This window comes from Aspergillus oryzae, chromosome 6 (genome assembly GCF_000184455.2).
Source record: "Aspergillus oryzae RIB40 DNA, chromosome 6".
NCBI classification, from domain to species: domain Eukaryota; kingdom Fungi; phylum Ascomycota; class Eurotiomycetes; order Eurotiales; family Aspergillaceae; genus Aspergillus; species Aspergillus oryzae.
This window is the reverse complement of record NC_036440.1, coordinates 627,570-646,699: the sequence shown is the minus strand read 5'-3', so window position 1 is coordinate 646,699 and position 19,130 is coordinate 627,570. Positions and strand designations below refer to the sequence as shown.

General features: G+C 48.8%; 5 protein-coding genes and 1 non-coding gene across 6 annotated transcripts; 1 reads left to right on the top strand and 5 right to left on the bottom strand.

Moving 5' to 3' along the window:
* Nucleotides 1-1,166: 1,166 nt before the first annotated feature.
* On the top strand, nt 1,167-3,170 carry AO090020000461 (uncharacterized protein; the record flags this gene model as incomplete). Its single annotated transcript, XM_023237984.1, has 5 exons — nt 1,167-1,440; nt 1,496-1,863; nt 1,912-1,989; nt 2,029-3,105; nt 3,159-3,170. 5 exons carry the CDS (start codon nt 1,167-1,169, stop codon nt 3,168-3,170), a joined length of 1,809 nt encoding a protein of 602 aa, XP_023092855.1.
* Nucleotides 3,171-6,689: 3,519 nt separating this feature from the next.
* AO090020t00004 lies at nt 6,690-6,794 on the bottom strand. The gene has a single exon. It is a non-coding gene; the product is annotated as a tRNA-Met (tRNA).
* Nucleotides 6,795-8,267: 1,473 nt separating this feature from the next.
* Nucleotides 8,268-10,813, bottom strand: mpkC (mitogen-activated protein kinase mpkC; the record flags this gene model as incomplete). The annotated part of the gene is made up of 7 exons (XM_023237983.1): nt 8,268-8,491; nt 8,550-8,628; nt 8,689-9,045; nt 9,100-9,223; nt 9,285-9,328; nt 9,388-9,537; nt 10,733-10,813. 7 exons carry the CDS (start codon nt 10,811-10,813, stop codon nt 8,268-8,270), a joined length of 1,059 nt encoding a protein of 352 aa, XP_023092856.1.
* A 1,679-nt stretch (nt 10,814-12,492) lies between these two features.
* Nucleotides 12,493-14,044, bottom strand: AO090020000468 (dolichyl-diphosphooligosaccharide-protein glycotransferase; the record flags this gene model as incomplete). Its single annotated transcript, XM_001824728.1, has 4 exons — nt 12,493-12,918; nt 12,984-13,678; nt 13,743-13,853; nt 13,903-14,044. The coding sequence occupies 4 exons, from the start codon at nt 14,042-14,044 to the stop codon at nt 12,493-12,495; spliced, it is 1,374 nt and encodes a 457-aa protein (XP_001824780.1).
* Nucleotides 14,045-15,246: 1,202 nt separating this feature from the next.
* Nucleotides 15,247-15,858, bottom strand: AO090020000470 (uncharacterized protein; the record flags this gene model as incomplete). The annotated part of the gene is made up of 2 exons (XM_023237982.1): nt 15,247-15,458; nt 15,519-15,858. 2 exons carry the CDS (start codon nt 15,856-15,858, stop codon nt 15,247-15,249), a joined length of 552 nt encoding a protein of 183 aa, XP_023092857.1.
* Nucleotides 15,859-18,095: 2,237 nt separating this feature from the next.
* Nucleotides 18,096-19,130, bottom strand: AO090020000471 (putative transcription factor RfeG; the record flags this gene model as incomplete). The annotated part of the gene is made up of 3 exons (XM_001824730.3): nt 18,096-18,743; nt 18,831-18,875; nt 18,984-19,130. The coding sequence occupies 3 exons, from the start codon at nt 19,128-19,130 to the stop codon at nt 18,096-18,098; spliced, it is 840 nt and encodes a 279-aa protein (XP_001824782.1).

The following is a 19,130-nucleotide window of genomic DNA, read 5'->3' as shown; positions in this document are numbered from 1 at the left end:
AACAGCAATATACGGGGTACAGGGCTGACGCTGTATCTGCAAAACCCTTACAGCTGCGTCGAAATCCTGACCTAAATCCCGACAGTGACAATTTCTCGGGCTACAGATATAGCACTCTTAGTGGATTGTGAAGAAAGAATGTGAATGGCCCATACAGATGTAATTCGGCTAGTGATTAGACACCTTACTCCGTATGTTGTTAGTAGTTACAACTCCGTACTGTGACCCGGGATGGGATCTGCATAGCTGAGCTTCCAAAGACCCGAACTTTCAGCTCCACCGGAGCACTAAATCATGGATTTTACTCCACAGTGGCACATATACCTACATGGCTGGCTGAATCTGAAACTCAAAATACATCTTTCTGCTACTGTTTACCTCATTGAGTAATCTCTACTTTGTACACGACTGACGTCTCGTCACCTGGTGGGCTAAGCTCGGTTAAGTGAATCGGCACCCGAGTCCAAGGTTCCGATGAACTCTCGCATAAAGTAATCTTCCTCTATAAGGTATTGATTCCGCTAACTTTACGGATACACCTGCTTGTCATTAATCTATCGATATCCCGTACTACTGTCAGAGTAGCGCGGTTCTCGAATTCTTTAGAAGCTGGCAACCAACTCAGCTCGGCAATTCATCCGGGAGGTAATGGCCGTGCGTACGGATCGGCAAACATAGGGGTATGTTACTCCGCATTTTGTACAAGCTGAATTGTGGGGCAAGCTAACTGATGGATCTAGTGGATGCAATAGTACATGCTAGGAGATCCGATCCAGAAGATTTATGAACTCTAATTAAGCGAAATCGAGTGTCTGTACCTTTTGCCGCTCTTGCAGGCGGGCTTTTGTTACCTGTCTTAGGCATAGAGCTGAACCGTGTCATAGGATCCACAGTGAGATGAGATCAACCATGTAAATCGCTGTAAGTTTGACCTCTACTATTTACTCAGTGGAGTGTTTGATCAGGTTATGTCGCGTAATGGGGCTTTCCCTCGTTCAGCTGCGCAGGATAGCTGAATTTCGGTATCGGTGCGACTGTGCCCCATAATACAAGACAGTGGGAGCTGGCAGTGGACGATTCGACGGAGTATATAACAATTTACTTCCGCGCCTTCTCACCTTGTGTTCAACTTCATCATTCACTTGGATGTGTGCTGTTCCGCCAATATGCACTTAACGGCAGCGCTTACCCTTTTCTTGGCTGCCGCCCAGGCAAGCCCTCCCATCCAGCAGGTCATCGGTACCAGTGGTCGATCTCTGCACCGATGGTCACTTGATGATATCGTTACCTCTTACTTTGGAGATGCCTCCAAGTGCTGTCCTAAGGGGACCCAGTTCGACGGCGAGAGATGTGTTCTCGACGGTCCTAAGTGCGACAATGGCAAGCTCGTGGATGGAAAGTGTGTAACCGACCCCATTTGCCCTGTGGGCCAATGGAATGGTCAGTTCTGTGTCTCAGCAGAGGGCCACGTTTGCCCTGACGGCTTGAAGCCCAGTGGAAATGTTTGTATCTATGAGTCCGGTCCTACATGTAGGGATGGCTCAAAACCCGACGGCGATGTCTGTGTCTCCAAGGGGGCCCCTAAGTGTGACAACCCCGGCGACGAGTTCAAGGGAGGAGTTTGTGTTAGTACCAAGAAACCAGTCTGCAAGGATGGATCGCAGCCCAGTGGCGGAATGTGTGTCAGCGAGAAGCCTCCAATGTGTGGTGGCGATGCGGAATGGGCCCCTGAGCTCAAAAAGTGCGTTTCTGGAACGCCTCCTATCTGCAAGTCGGGCAAGTTCGACAACGGCTTTTGTGTTTCTGATTCTGACCCGGAATGTATCGACGATGAGAATAAGTACAACCCGAAGACCGGCTTCTGTCATTCCACTATAACGCCCGGCTGTGGAGAGGATTCTGAGCTCCAAGACGGAAAATGCGTTGGCGAAGTTAAGCCGGATTGCACGGATAGATACACTTACAGCTACGATTTGGCGTCTCAGACTGGTCAATGCTGCTCGTCTGATATGACCTGGGATGGGGAAGCTTGCTATTCCATCCCCGGGCCGGACGGGTGCCCCTCCGACACCACCCAGGGCAAGGACCGCTGTACGAAGCCATCTGGTGGTCTTGCCCATTGCCCGCCTGAATTTAGAGAGAGCAATGGCCAATGCATTGGCAGAGGTCCCTTCTGCCCCCCCATGCTCAACTATGAACCCAGTCTCAATGCCTGCGTCGAGGACGAGAATCCCGAATGTTTGGAGCCTGGCAGCAAGCTCGAGAACGGCAGGTGTATTTTGGAGCTCACCCCTGAATGCCCTAAGGGCTCCCGCCAGGAAGGTAACTATTGTGTTACGATCACCAAACCCTACTGTGAGGGCGAAGACGAAGGAAAAACCCACTTTGACGGAACCCAGTGTGTTTCCAACGAGACTCCTGAGTGTGAGGATCCGAGCGCCCAATATGACGGCGAGGAGTGCCTTACTGGCCGTAAGCCGGTCTGCGACGAGGCCAATGGATTCTTCCTCCAAGGTGGCCGCTGCGTGTCGACAAAGACCCCCGAGTGTCCTGACGGTGGTAAGCTCAATGCTCAGGGCGAGTGTGTTTCCAAGAGAAAGCCTAAGTGCAAGGCCGGCGACCTCATTGGCAAGGACTGTGTGGTTGGTTCTGTCAAATGTCCCAAGGGAACCTGGGATGGCAAGAACTGTGTCGTCAATGAAGATCCCAGGTGCCCTCCCAACCATAAATGGATTCCCAGCAAAAGCAAGTGTGTCTCTTTCGAAAAGACTCAATGCGGAAAGGGCTATTACCCGAAGAACGGAGAATGTGTCTCCAAGCACGACAAGGTTCGTTGCGACGATGGCGCAGAGTGGGACCCCAAGACTCAGACTTGTCTTGGAACCAAGCCCGAGTGTGAAGACGGTAGTGTCCCTGAGGGAGGCGAGTGTGTCTCTCAGGAGATTCCCAGGTGCCCAGATCCCGAGCGATTCGAATTCAACGGCAAGAAATGTGTACTCAAGAAGGGCCCTGATTGTGCTCCGGGTTTCAGACTGCTCAAGGGCGAGTGTGTTTCGGAGATTGGCCCTGTCTGTGGCTACGGCCAGGTTGCAAAGGATGGCCGCTGTGTTTTGGCCTCTGGTGACTGCATGGAGTTTGAGTTCTGTCCTACCTACAAGCCTTTGCTGTAAAGTCGGAAATCAATGTTTGTACATATTTTAGGTTGTATTAGATACGAATGCTGAACCATTCGATTGCTTTTACGCTATTATCTCAAGGTATGCCTCAAGAAAATAGAGGTCATAACTCTAGTTTTATATACGTAGCCATTTGCTAGCGGTGAGCAGATATTTCGTAGGTACAGTTACGCATATAGATATTTTCCTTACTACCATCGTCCCTGAGCAACGTTCCCACTATTTCCCCAAAGAGACTCAACATCAGCACTACAAGATAGACAACAATATCACTAGAAAATAATTTGGCCAAAACTGGACCAACCCCCACTCAGACCCCAAACCAGGCTACAACCGATCAGCAGGAGGATGTATGTAAATCCAGCTCATATCGTGTCCCAACGTGACCAGAGGAACAAAGTACCGATACGCTGATTGATTGCGGGGTTCAGAGAAAGGGACAATTTGCAAAGTCCAAGCGCTGAATCTGCGTCCTAACTCTCGCGACAGCTGCCAGCTTCAGCATCATTCTCTAGCATATCCAATGGTGCTGTCGTCAAGACTTTCACGTATCCGTCTGACATCTGATCTCCGGTTTACCCTCGGGCCGGCCATGAACTAATTGGCGAGTGCTAACTTGAGCTGAAGAGAAACGTCCCTAAGGACCGTCATTGGTAGGGAGATGCATATATTTGCATTTTAGTACAAGAAGATCGCGGTTCGTCGGACCTGCAGTGAGTGGGGTAGGTGGATTTAATGCCGATCCCGATTATCGTGGCCCTGACTTGAAACTTGATGAGGATCATGTGTGGAGTACATACAATCACACGTGCTTTTCTTCAGTCTCCTAGAGATCGGCACTTGCAGAATGGCTGGTGACCCACTGGTTATAGCCTGCTTCTTTTGCCTTGTACCGCACTCAAGACGCCCTACTTTGGTTACAATGGTATACACTTTTAAGGTCTTGGATATACTGGAGATCGGCGTTAACTCACATCCTTATCCATTGCTAATCACTACTTCAAGAAAGTCTCTAACCACCGAGTACCTTGTACATCTGCTCGATATCATCACCATTTTGGAACTTCAGGTCCTCAATCTGGCTGTAGAAGTCTTCATCTCCTCCCGCCGCCGCCACCATGGCTGAAGAAAACCTGTCTAGGTATCCTTGCTTAGAAATGAAGACTAGCATGGTCAGTAAGGGCTAACTGAAAGGAACAACGATGAATGCTTACCGTGGGCATTGACAGCAGCACGCTTAGCGCTTTACAGGGCATGATAGGCATTGGTGCTACCATCGTTGTTGGCATCACCGATGACATACAGGCCGCTAACGCTTGACTCCATGTTACTCTTGATTGTGACCGAATTCCCACCCATCTCCAAGAGCAACTGCTTGTGGAGGTTGGACGTCTGAGTAGTAGATACGTGGATGATGATTCTGTTCACGATCAAGGGACTGCTGCTGCTGCTCATGTGGACGTTATACTAACCCTCCTGGGGCTCCATACCGGTCGTGGTACGTTCGACGCTGGTGATATCCTCCTAGATAAAAATATTCTAGGTATCCGTGATGACTGTTTCCCAGCCCGGCCATCGTGTGTCTGCCGCCTCCTTATCGTCCCCGTTCAATTCACCACCAGAATCAATATGTATATCGGTTGCCAGCTTTCCCAGGTTCAGTGCAGAGCCAATGGCACTTGCAAGCTTGCCATACGGGGCTATCTTGCGGTTCTTATAGTCATGGCTATCGCACCAGGGACATCAAACATATCTTTTCCAAAAGCTTCAGCAAGCACTGGCCTACTTGACTGAGGGCATACCTTGTTTGAGGACCCTCTTATACGACTCTAGTAAGCCACACTTCTTTAACAGACACAGGATCTGGGATATATCAGAGCTACTGACATTAATTTTTGCACGATATAATTTTCTACACCTGAAAACCTAGTACATACGACCATAGGGTGTGGAGAACAGGGCTTCCCGTCCGCTCAGCCGTACTTAAGCCACACGCCGGGAGGTTAGTAGTTGGGTGGGTGACCACCAGCGAATCCCTCCTGTTGTATGTTTTTGTATTTTTTTTATTTCTTAAATCCGCTAACACGTCCTTGTTACCAGTGGCCATGATGACCCTCTTAGCGGTAACCTTTCCGACTCTGTCGTCGTAGACCCGGAAACCCTTCCCGATGGGAACGATGCCAATAACCTTCGTCTTACGTGTGGCGCAAAGATACTCGGGGTGCACTTCCTCGATTTGCTGTCGAACTCCTGATCGAAACTTCAGTAGTATCTGACCTACTTACATTCAGTCCCCAGTCCTTACATAAAAGTGACCACTTGCCGTCTTGTCCCAAAGCATCATACATATGTCGCGTCTTGTCATTCCAGTACTCTTGTGAATCACACAAGGGGAATGCTTGAGCAACTCGAGCAAGATGCAAGTGAGCGTACTTCAGACTCTGCCACAAGAGGAGAGTAGAAGCAAGAGGAAGAGAAAGGAGACAGGGACGCCAGAAAGAAAGACCGAGGCGTACCATGTTTCCGGTTGTGAAAGGGAACAGATTATCGGCAAACTGCTAGACTAGCCATTGCACAGCAGACAATCGACATCTATAGTACAAGATAGACTGGGTCACCTTGGATATATCACTGCCCAGCTCCCTGAGAGCTCCATTACAACCCCCGCCGAAAGTTCTATGCAGTGTGAAAAGCTCTTGCATGAACGTCGGCTGAACCAGAAGTCGACAAGACGTTTACTCCACTCTAGTGTACAATTCTAGGCCAAAGGGGCCTGGGAACTGTGTAGATCCTTGGAGCTGAAGTGGCGCAGCAATACTGTAGAGGACATCGTCCACATCAGCTAGCCAGTATCCACTGCCGAGTCTGGTTTTAGGAGATTGACCGTGGAGCCATTGTCACGTATCATTGAATAGAATGTGCTTTCTTTTTTCTAATTTGAGGAAAGAGCAAGGAAACTATATGCAGTAGTATACATTTAAGCTTTGACGAAAGGCTCTATTTCTTCTACCGACCAAGAGATGATGAAAAAGCATTGGTGATCATATCAGATGGATTGCTTGAAGCGTTTATGAATTTACTTATCTAACATTATGTCTTTCAATCTAATTGATGGTTCATTCTCCGAAGTGGATGCAGGAAAACTGGGGGTCAACAGCCTTTTGTTTCCGTTGAAGCGCAAGAAAAATAAGCTGCAGAGTGTCTCACAGTGTTATTCAACGTGAGCGAATTACTGTTTGAGTGAAGATCTCCTTCGCTGAACGCTCAGTAAGTTCTACCGTCCACTGAGCAGGAATACATTTTGGTTGTAAATTCTGGGCGTTGATGTACGACACTTACGGAAAAACCATGCGCAGTCTTGACTCCCAGAGAAGTGGTTTACGGTGGTGAAAAACATTCTTTACGAATAAACCCATCATCATATTAAACAGGCGCACAGAAAAGCGGGCGGAAGGAAAAGTAAAAGAAAGAGACAATAAACTGAGAGCAAAAAATTAAACTCGAAAAAGAATGTGCTTCCAACGAGAATCGAACTCGTGCTTGCGGATTGCAGACCCTTTAGATAGGAGCTGTCATATTGCTATGAGACCGCCGTCCTAACCACTAGACTATGGAAACTTGCTTGTTAGTCGGTATTTTTTTGGTCTTATATCCCATGCTTGTTGGCTCAGCAGTTTTGTAGAGCCCGGTAATTATCAGACGATCTATGCGATTGCCATACCCGTACTTGGTGAATCAACATTCCACAGAAGATACTAGAGACTTTCGGATTCTAGTTCTCTGTTTTTTTTGGTGCATTTCTTCAATTCACCGGTATTATATTTAGGTATATACCTTGTACCAGGGTTTATCCCTTGCTTTGACCGTCCCTTACAGGGTGGAGATTGCCATGGTTGAGAGTTACTAGGTCATTGGGTGGAGAGTGGTTCGGTTCAGGTACCCGAATTTATTGTAGCGTATTTCATTAAATGAGATTCATAACTTGGCTAATCATATGCTGCAGAGCTTGGTACATATTCGTAAACATAGAATTCGACTTCGTCACTGATCCGCCATAGAAGCCCACTTCTCAAAGCAATGTTGCCAGTATATAATGAAAGGCCGGATTCAGGACAGAATGTAACTAAAATCAACATTTCACATAGAAGCTCTTGATCTGCGTCTCACTTCCTCCCCATCTCGGCACCCGACAGGTTGGCCTAATACTCTTTCCAAAGACACTGACCGTCCGGTTGCCAGAACAATGGTTATCGTTGAAGAGATGCACCCTACAATGGGAATCCGTGATTTTGTCTGGGATGTAGGACAATGCTCCGCCGTTGAGAATTGCGTCGCGACAAGATGTACTTTTAGTTCCGGAGAAGAGCGTTATTTCTCCCGTGCAGTGGTCATTTTGGTATACGGAGAACTCCCAGGTTGCGTTACGGATGGCGTGATGCTGGTGTTGAATGGAGGGGAGGGCGTACGCTGTGCCGAGGAGGAGGAGAGGGGCGCTGACGAGGATTTGCATGATGTTGGCTGTGTGTGTAGATGAATGCTCTTCGCTCTCTCGGTGGTTTCGATTGGGGAATGAAATCGGATTCGTTCACCTAGAAGTCCTGATATCGGGTAAGCGCCGCAGCCTGCAGTAGTTGGTACGAAACAGATCACAGCGGATCTGAACAGAAACAAAAATTCTTTGACTAGTTTGTAAAGTTTACTTTGGATTTCACTATTTAATACTCTCTGTGGAGGCCTCAATCGGCAAGGGGCATCATAAGGTCTCCAAATATAGTCCACTTACCCAAAACTCACATCATCCAGTCTGCATATGCCAGGGTTTCAACGATGAATTCCATGGGTCAATATTTCCCTGTCCAGGAAAGGTGCATATGCACTATCCCTTTGGCCTCATTTCCTGTATTGAGTGGCGAGTGTAGATCATTGCGCGTGTCTCAAATCTCGATGAAGTTCATATATCCGCCTGGAGAAAGTCGAAAGTTGGATCAAGAGTTGGGTCAAGAGTTGGTTCCTCTATCCCCGGTCCTAGATCCAGTGCCCCAGCCGAACCGAGGCTGTGGTAATCAAGGACTTCGGAGTATCTGTAAGTTCTTAGTTAGGTGCACACTTTGCAGACCCAATAGCAACGCACATCATAAGTTTCCATGTATCTATAGGAAGATCGGCATCATTGAACGACCAGTCGAATTTCTCTAGCGCTGCAGGCTCGTCGTCGGGATCATGGTAAGGGGCGAGATAGGGGTGTTGCAAAGCGGTCTCAGCTGTTAGTCTCTTGTCTGGATCAAACAAGAGCAGCTGCTCGAGGAGACTGATGACTGTCATAACAAATGAGTGCCTTTGGTAGTGGGTTTATTCAAGTTGAGGGGTTATTACCATCGTTATCAAATTCATGGAACACAGCCCTCAGTGGGCGTGGCTCTTGATTCGGTAGTGAATTGACAACCCGCTGAGTCTAGAAGGCCCTTCAAGTAAGCGTCTAATGCGGCCTATTGTAATATGTGGAAACACTCACATTTCCACTAGTTATTTTCTGAACCACCTCTGGAGGCGGGTTTCCGAGCACTTCTGTGATCAGGAAGAACTGGTGAATGTGGTCCTTCCCTGGGAACAACGGCTTCCCTCGAAGCATTTCGGCGAGAATACAGCCCGCGCTCCAGATATCTACCATTTTACCGTATCTCTGCCATGTCAACATGATCTCTGGGGCTCGGTAATACCTCGTCGAGACATAACCAGTCATCTGAGGTTCTTGTACTCGAGCTAGACCGAAGTCGCAGATCTTTAAGTCACAGTTTTCATTGACCAGGAGATTGCTTGGTTTCAGATCACGGTGTATGACGCCAGCAGAGTGGATATATTTCAGTCCGCGCTGTAGAAGGTTAGAAATGCTCTTTCGGCTCGTCACCTATACGAGAAGTAATACCAGTATCTGGTACATGAAGTATTGAGCAAACTTATTGTCGAGGGGCCTTGCCCTTAAGAGTCGACCGAGATCAGTCCCCAGGAGTTCCGTTACCAGGTATCTAGCAAAGCCTGGCATCAGTACGCTGTGAGAGATATTGCCACCACGGTAAAAGCTATGTATAAGTAGAATTCTGCCATACGTACATGTCCTCTAGTGGAGAGATAAAGATATCGCACAGGCCAATAAGCTACCTCATGTTAGCGTTGCAGGCGTATCTGCGGGTGAGCAGGACTGAGGGGTCCAAACATTCTCATGGCGCAACTGTTTCAGAAGTTTGACCTCTCTGTACGTCCGCTTGGCAATGGAAGCGTTGGCAAAGGGGTTCATCATCTTCTTAACAGCGACATGTTGTTGGGTTATTTGGTCATATGCGGAACTGAGGCCCCTTTTGTTAGCCTGCAAAATCAGAGGCCAAGGTCGCTATGGACCCAATATCCAGGATAGGTGTAGTATATACCACACAAGTCCAAACGCACCCAAACCGACCGGTTGCACATTTGCGTATCTGATGGGATGTTATTCTACACCGTTACGAAGTATCTCACCCATGAAAAACAGTACCTGCTGGTGGTTTCGAACGTAGTACCCAAGATTTCTGCACGAATGAATTCCATGCTGTCGTCCAGGATCGACGTGGCAGCAGTGGCAGGTTTCTAAAAAAAAAAAGGTAAAAAACAAATAAAATAAAAAAGGCCCAGAACAAAAAAGGAGAATAGCAAAGATTGATTGAAGACGTCAGCCCTGCCTTTTTTCCACAATGACGAGGGATAGATTCAGTCGAGACTTTCGGGCTCGTTGTAGCGTGAAATGGAGACCACAGTAAGGTTACCAAATGGGGAATTCCAAAAGCCTACCTTGTCCGCCACTTGTTCCTTGTGGGTTGACGGAGTGAGACGCGCGAAGGGGAGAACTGCCGTTATCCATCCGTAGTCCTTGAGGGCTCATGTCACCCAGGAACTGCTCGTCCTGATTGGCGGGATGAGATGCCACCAGCAGGATGCCCCCGAATCAAGGCACCCAGCGGATTTTCGGTGCAACATTTCTCAAGTATCCACTCCCCTTATATCCACACTCGAACCAGGTGAATGGAGCCCCTATATTTGGGTAGTCCATAGTCCTCGTTAACCGCTGGCGTGCCAATGCCATCCTGGGAGTCGTGACACATTCCTCCCGCTGCCAGCTCACTATGCAACCTAGAGTCTCATCTGCTATCAACTCAGATCAGGCTGCGCTGCTACATCCACGGGGCAATAGAACAAAGAAAAAGCATCACTTGAGTCCCATTGAAGTGAAGCCTGCCACTCATCTAGTCCCTACTCGACGCTTATTGCCACTGGATGCACGGCTTACACGATTCCCCAATCACAACCTGTTGCAAATCTTCCCTCTACAACAATTGACTGAACACAAGGAACACTGCTTTCACACTATTTCTTCAATTCAACTGACAATCCAATCTCAAATATGGTTTCCGGGGTCCGGAATTATGTTCCGAAGTTTTGTCTCACAGCCTTAGGACAATGTTTCCAAGACAGTTCATTCGCGTGGATTCCACTTGACAGTTACGAGTCTTACAGATTGATATCCAAACGCCTTCTCGCCTCATATCATCCTCGCCAAGTTCACCATGACAGTCTGACACCTCACTTCTCGGCCAAACTCGTCCCGACATGAATCTAGAAACCATCAACCGACTGACATAGAAGCAGACCTCGCTCCTCAATCACACATACCGAGCATCACAGATCGAAAACTTGACTGTATGCTTCACGAGAACCCCTCCATGCTCTTCTCAATGGCCAGACACACTCTTTGTTCATAGGAAGCGCCCTCAAGTGGCGATGGAGTCCACAGCCACCGCGGACAGAGCGTCCCTATAACAAACCGAGAGAAGTGTCCTTTCCTTTGGCCACACAGAACATATCACATACAGGCCAGTTCTCACCACTACCTTCTCTCCAGGGTTCTTTTATTCGCCATAGTTCCTATACCCCCAAACGCCTGCCATTACCCCAGCGCTCGTCTCCCGGATCTACTACGCAGAAAAAAACCGTGAAAAAACAGCCCAGAACACCGCAAGAGCCGACAAAAGCCGTTCTCAACGAAAGAACAGCATTGCATGTGAAAACACACCCTACGCCACCCAGCTCGCTTCCAAGCGAATTAACGTGAGCTTCCGCAAGCCCTAGTTATCCGGTGGCTATTCGGCCATTTCACGGTAGTTACTCGGTAGCTGTCAAGAGTTCGTCTTCGGAACCATAGTTCCAGAGACCCTTCTTCGAAATCTAGAAGAGCCCACTATTGCTTACGGAGCTTAACACCACCTAGTCCGTAGCTGGCACAGCTCCAGGCGGAGGTTTGCCTTTCTCTTCTCCAGGACGGGACCGGATGCCGAGGTACTGTGCACGCAGAGTGGTGATACACAGTATTGTGCACGTCACCGTGGAAAAAGATGAGCAATGCCTCGCCATTGGTGGAGCCTCAATATAGTCCGACACTGTGGCGCATTTCGGTTCTGTTTTTGCCAATTTTGAGGCCTACAGTGGGACGCTACACGAACACTGGTGAGTGGCACGTATCAAATCATTGTGGCAAACGTCATTGCGGTGGTATTTATCATCACGATTCTCCATAATTTTGAGAGAAAAATTGCTCAAGGGGGAAGTGGTAGACGAACACGCATCTACTGGTCCACCCAATTTATTAGCAACGTTAATACTGTATAGGTGGTAGGCACTAGTGGTAGGGTTGCGAAGCTCAGGTACATTGTGGCAAAGGTATCATCACCGCCTCACCAGCTACCAATCACATTCTCTGTAGAATGTGGCAGAATTTAGGTGGGAATAAGATGTATGACTAATACAGGCAGCCAATCATTGTCAATCTTACCATGTAGATATCGAGAGTGATGAAGGTGGTGCAATTATCTTTGTCTTATGCTCCAAAAGCGGCAACCTGCGTCGTTGATCGACGTGATTTAGGAGCCATGTCGTCATAAGACGGAGTTTTATGTCTGGCAGCGATATTATGTATGCATGCTACTAGAGCCATCACATGGGTCAAAAGCACAGCCTTCTAGAAGAGCGGACTTCTGCAGAAGACGTCGAACCTGATGAGCTAGAGAAGAGAACAAGTCGGCTCTCGCCTTATCGATAGCTATTCAGGAACAAGCCTACCAGACTGGCTTGACAGCTGTCTCAGCCTCGATCATTAAGGACGTTAAAGATTGCAACAAGGGCACGATTTGTTTCTGGCGTAGATTTCTACGGTGTAAAAGGAATGGATATATACAGTCTAATAACCATGCAATGACAATTCATTCAGTCGATCATCGATGATACAATACATTATTCACTGCGTTTTCTTCGTCGTCGAAGCAGTAGATGTGGGCGCAGAGTAGAGCCACACAATGACGAAGGCCAGGAAACCGCCGATAACGGACCAGAGGCCAGCGATCCAGACCCATCCTCCGCTGATCTTCCAGCTGCGAGGATATTCGTTGTGAGCATAATGGCGGACAGTCACCTCGTGCTTCTCCTCAATGTTGGTGAGGAAGGGACGCTTGTAGTTGACACGGAAGGAGAAGATACCGTGTTGGTCGGGGACGGTGAACTTAGTGCTGTAGATGGTGCTGTTTTCCGTCTTGGCGGAAGGCTGGAGGTCAAGACGATGGAAGGGGGACAGCATGGTGAACTCGAGCTGAAGGGCATCATTCTCGGGAACCTCGAAAGGCAAATACTTGTCGTAGCTGTACTCGGAGACCTCAATGCTGAAGACCTGTGAAGAGGTTTGTCAGTTCATTCCTAGCACTATCTTACAGTTGTGTGGCGATCGTCACATACTGTCTCGTTCTTGATCCGGTAGATCTTAGGGTTCAGTTCACCACCCTCGGCCAGATGATGTTCAATCTTGCCAACCTTGAGGACTCCAGTCTCCTTGAAGGTCCAGGCGGTCAGCTGTTTGGCAAACTCACGGTTAGCAGTCTCAGACTCTTTTCCATCACCAGGAGCCTTGACAGTAGCGGAGAACCACTTGTCCTGGAGACTCTCAACCGAGCCCAGAAGAGTGAAGCGGGCAGAATTCCGAGCCTGCATGGCCGAAACAAGAGCCAGCTGGGAGCCCGAAGCCACAACATCCTCAACCGAGCCCACATCCTCCTTGGGGTTGTAGCTGTAAGCAGTTGCCGGGGCGCGCAGAATGGGAGCGAGAAGTGGGTTGGAGTCACCCAGAGTGTGAGGGGCGGTCCTTGGGAAAGCCAGAACGCCCTCACCACCGAAGAATGCCTTGGTGTCGCGCCTCAACTGGCCGGGGCGCTGGAGAACGAGGACATCATGCTTCTCATCTGCAGAAAGAGTGTCATAATCAAAGTGATCAACGACAACGGAGGAACGGTCGGTAGACAGATGAAGGTCGAGTTCTAAGAGGAGCGAGCTGATAGCGCTGGGGGTAGTGGACTTCCCGGAAAGGGCGAGAAGGACGTTGCCGTCTTTGTTCATGAATTCGATGATGTTCTTGGGGTTCAAAGAAGGTCCGAAGCCTGCATTAGGAGTCAATTGTGCGCCATGGACCACATCCGATTCTCAATGGGTTATTTTGCGAACCTTTCGACCGAGGAGGAAGGAGGAGGACATGGTCGTAAGCTCTTTCTCCGAGCTCGAACAAGGAAAGCTTGTCACTCTTGGGCGATTCGAAAGCGAGGTTGTATCCGCGGGCTGTAAGATAGTTAGCATCAATTACTTCCAGTTGTCAATTGTGCCTCACCTTCTAGATCCCCCCAGAACGTAGAGTAAGCATCCTTCTCAGCCTCATCCTCCAGAACAACCAGTAGACGGTTCCCCGAACTACTCAACGCATGTACAACAGCCAAGAAGCCGAACAGCAGTAAGGAAAGACACCACCGCATCTTACAGGGATCCGCGCAGCGGAGCAAAAGAACGACGGCGAAGGATCAGCAGAGGGAATTGGAAATCAAAGCTGGGGTGAACCGGAGTTGTCATGAAGATCGATGAGTATGTAAACGGGCGACGTGTTTGGACCGAATGCCAAGACTTGGTCGCCGCTTTGGAATTGACGGGCGCATTACATGACTTTCGTCACTTTCAACCTCCCCTCTCCTCCGTCGCACGTCTCAACCACACACACCACCCCCCAATTGCCTTTCCCTGGACCCCGGGAACCGCTCAACACTACGGTTAACCAATTGCACTCGATCAAGTGCATTGTTCTTTTTTTCCCCGCCGGTCCCGTCCGCTCAACCGTCTCGCGACCACCGTTCCTGCGAAAAGTTTCTTTTAACGTCCGACTACTTCCTAACCGTTTCCTATCACAATGACTACCCCTCAATTCTGGTCGACGCCTCTCCGCTACCTTCGCTGGGCCTCTCATGAAAAGCCCGCTATCTTCTACTCGCTTGTCGTTGGTGCCATGGGCCCCGTCATGCTGGTGACTCTTCCCCCGATCAGACGGGCCTTCGGCGACGTTGACCCGGAACCCATTCCCCTCACATATCCCAGTAAGTTCATCTCTGCATCGTTACGTGTTATTTCGTTCTTTTGTTTCCGGATCTTCCTGAGCCATGGTTGGCTGACTTGACATAGTTCCCCAGGGACCCCGGGTTATCCCGCAGGGCTACGATGACGAGTAAATCCGCCTGAGACTGTGAATGGAGTCCGTGTCGATTTTCAGATTTGATTTTTGCTTGGTGTATTTAGCTGGGAACTCGAGTCAATTCAAAAGACTACCTACCTACTCTGTCGGACATCTCCGATTACACCGCCTATCGCCTGAGGCTGGGCAGGAGATTGTGTGTTGTTCCGGATTGATATCCGGATAAATGGCTTCTGGATTGCTCGAGGCGCTCTCTTACCATTGCCCCCTCAATCGTCTCTATACCCTCAGGGCCTACGGGCTTGGTGGTCAGCGTGACCGCTGTGTATTGTACAGGAAAATGATTATAGAGCGGTGAATAATGCCATTTGTTTCCTATCCTATGGTAGTAGTCATGGCGGCTATTCACCTGTGACTCGGTAATATTAATTCGTTAAATGACCGGCGTCAGATATCCCAAAGTATGCAAGCCATATTCCCAAGCCAGTAGTGATGTTCTTATTCAGCTGTTGTCCTCTCTTCAGCTTCGTCAACAACAGAGGCGTTCTTGTTTTCATCTTCAGTTTCGATAGACTCAACGTCGGTAATGTCAGTATCGACAGGCAAAGTGTCAGTGGCAAAAGTTGCACTCGTATCAGCCGAAGTAACCTCCCCAGTTGTACTTTCAGGCTCGGTAATATCTATCTCGGCATCTTCATCCTGATCACTATCTGTCACAACTTCGTAGTCAGATAAAAAGTGCTCCTCATCACTATCAACATGCCAATCACCATTGGGCCAAGTGACCCAGGGGAGTTCCTCGTCATCAACCTTGCAGCACGTCAGATAAGGTAATTCTCCCATAAGGTCCGGATCATAATGACTTTCGTTGACCAACAAGACAGAAACAAACTTGCTCATTCCACTCTTGAGTATGTTCAGTGCTTTATCCAGCATCTTGGCCCTGTACACACTCATGTGAAAGGCGTTTGTATTTGCCTGTTCTTCGGTATCTAGGTAAGCATCGCCTCCGGTGTAGATGGCACGATAGAAAGCGGCACCACCGTCACGAGCATAATAGGTACGGTCTTCAGCGACGGCCATACAAAACCACTGGCTGTAGTAAGTCATTGCCGTCCACAGACAAAAGTCCTTCGCACAGGGTGTGTTTATGTCTTCGGTGCACGAAGCACCACGAAGTGTCGTGTAGGGACAATAGGTGAGCATGCGCGCCTCAAGTAATTGCTTGAATTCGACGAGCTCCGCTTGTTTGCTCTCACATAACTCGTGGACGACACTTGGCAGATAGTCGAGGTCATCTTCTAGAGCATTCCAGTTGCCGATAATGTGGATTGCTGCTTCCTTAAAGATTAGCGCCGATCGCATGTAAGTGCCCAGTTTGATCCAATTTATTGGATCCTCGGCGATGAGAGCATAGAAATGTGGACCTAGTCCCTGAAGAGCATCTACGATAGCGGTAAATACCGTGCGGGTGGCTCTAAGGCAGTCGGCCAGATTGACTAACTCCCAGCAGCGGCTGAGGACGTTCTGGAGACCCCCCTGGTCTAACAAAGGGCAGAGGCCATACAGGATCTTGAACATGTTAGTCCAAAGGAGACGGATGTCGGGAGGCCAAATGATGATGGGCTTCTGGAGCTGCATATACATCGGGCCATAACGATATTGGTCATTCGGGTCCTGGTGTTTGAAGGAGCCATTAGCGCTGCAAGCCCTGATCGTCCACCGCGACAACTTACCAGAACCTCGAGCACTCCGTATCCATGTGATGCTGATTCCACCAGCTCAAGTTGCACACAGCCGAAGTGTCCAATACCATATGATCCGAGCGATGAAAGTAGGTCTCTCAACTCACGCGAACGGGCTTTGAGTACGGTAGAATGTAATCGATAAACATCCTCATATATGATTATGTTTACGTCGCCGTCGCTAAATTGTGGGAATGTTGACTCCATCCTGGAAAGACAGCAGGCTTAGCTGCCAAGAAGAATCCGAAGGGCATACGACAAGTGATGGTTCCAGCCGGCCGGTGTGGATCATAAGGGGGTTTATCGGGATAGAAGGTAAACGATAGGTAAAATTCGAAGATGAAGTGCCTTGGCTATCTGAGATAAATGTCTGAAGGGGCGAGAGAATGAAATGTATTGCCAAAGATAGTGAGGTTCTGTTACTGCGTTTCACAATACTCTCACCGATCGCCATGGCGTCCATGATCCTCCAGGGTGTAAACAAATGACGACTAATAGGATAGAGATAACATCGCCTGCAATGATGGACATGGCAGCTACTTCCTTCAGGCCTGGTTCATGTGGATGGAGACGGATACAGCTGAGTTTAGTGAACATACAATCACAGATTGACCCCGACGCATGACGGATTGAGATAGAGTCAGACCAAATGGGCACCAAAGAACGACGACACCCATCGGCAGTAAGTGGCAATCCAAAAGCGGTTTTGAGTAACAAAGCGGAAGGCTGACCATAGTCTAAGCCGACTGGCAAACATCAGTCATTGAACGGTTCTGGAAAACCTCCAGGGTTAAAGCCATTGAATAGACAAAGAATAACGCCATATATGCTCATATCTACATGTAGCTCATGAACAGCATCACTGTATATCATCAAAGCTCCTAAGCTGATGGAATCCAGAATCAGTCGCATGCTCCCTGCAGACTCCTCGCGTTGGAAGAAACAGTCGAAAAAAAAGAAAAACCCTCTCAGGATGAAAAAAAAAAAGAGGCAGACAAACAAAAATTGATCACATCCAGTACACCGCAAAATCGCAAAAAATGGGAATAGGTTCCAACGGTGGAGATTGGAGGCAAAATAACAGGAACAATCAAGACCAGCACCGGGCATTACAACATAGCCAAAAAAGCCACCTTTTCATAACCCATCACGCAAGAGCCCCCAAAGCCAGTCAATGTTCACATTATTAATGCTTTCTGACCCTTTTAACGGTAGCAATAGCCAGGTCAAGCAGAAAAGGATAAGAGAAGAAAAGAAACAACCAGCCAACGTCAATGGAGACGTTTCATGAGCATAAGAAAACAACCAAGGATAACTTGATTGGCATCCAGGTCAAACACGAGATCCGGGTTTCCTAAGGTATGGCTCCAAATAGACTGCAATTTGGTCTCAACAGCTTAAGCATCATTGTTTTGGCCTGGTCTTTCACAGGCCAAGAAAGAAGGCATCTAATCCGTATAGATGCTGGAGGTAGGGGCGAAAGTAAAAAAAGATTGCGCAGATTTTAATACTCCCAAGGCGATGTTCTCCTGAGACAAAAGGTGGAATTGAAGCTACACCCCTGGGATTCATAGACAAATAAAAGGGAAAAGCATCCTTCATCTACCGCCGGCGGGCTGGATCTCTTTCCCTTGTTGGCTGTGGCCTACTGCGGTCCGAGTATGCCGACTCCGGGGTATATCTGGGATCCATTCCTCCTATCCGCGGGTCTGGGGCGGTAGTAGCAGGGTAAGCTATTCCGGACGTAACAGGGGAATAGTCCGATTCTGTTTCATAACCAGGGCCAGGGTACCTAGGGTTGTTTCTCCCGTTTTCGTAGCCATAGCCAGCGGCGCTGGTGTATGTATATGTTTGATGCATATCGGCAGACACCGGGGGTTGGCTGGGCGCAGAATAAGGGACCTGCGGGGGAGGATACGTCTGGCCAGATCCAAAGGGAGAGTGGTTTGCAGGGTATGAGGAAGAAGTTGGATAAGGGGGAGACTGTGTCTGCGCGTAAGGGGGTTGAGTGTAAGGATCCACATATTGCTGGGGTGGTGGTGCAGTGTAAGCAGGTGGGGGAGATGGACCCGGCTGCTGTCGCCCTTCATGAAGTGAAGAAGATGCATAGGTTGCTGGAACCATGTTAGGTGGTGGTTGAGAGACACTGTAGTCTTGAATGTAACTACCTCGTGGATAGCCTTGGTCAGCGCGACGGAGCACATCTGCCTCCCACCGAGCAGAGTCAGCTTTGAGATCAGCAATCATTTCCTGTAATACGGCGCCCGGTCAGCTTTTGATATTTCACTGAAGAAAAGAGGTTTAGACACCGGCTCAACTCCGCATCCTTTCACTTACTGAGGTGAGATTTCTATAAGCACGGATAAAGTAGCCCTGGCGGCCCTGTTGTCACATCCAGTCAGTAACAGGGTTACAACGAATGGCTCATTTGCCATTGCTGGACCGATTCGATTCTCGGTAGTCATTTTAAGGAAATATCGGGAGACACACTTGGTGGTTTCCAGGTCTTACGAGAGCATCATTTCCAAGGTAACGGCATATGTCTGCTTGGATAACTTCCCGGCTGATTCCATCACCGGGAATAAAATACTCGTTCTGACGCTCCGGGCGTCCTTCATATCCAAGGCGCCCAGTCAT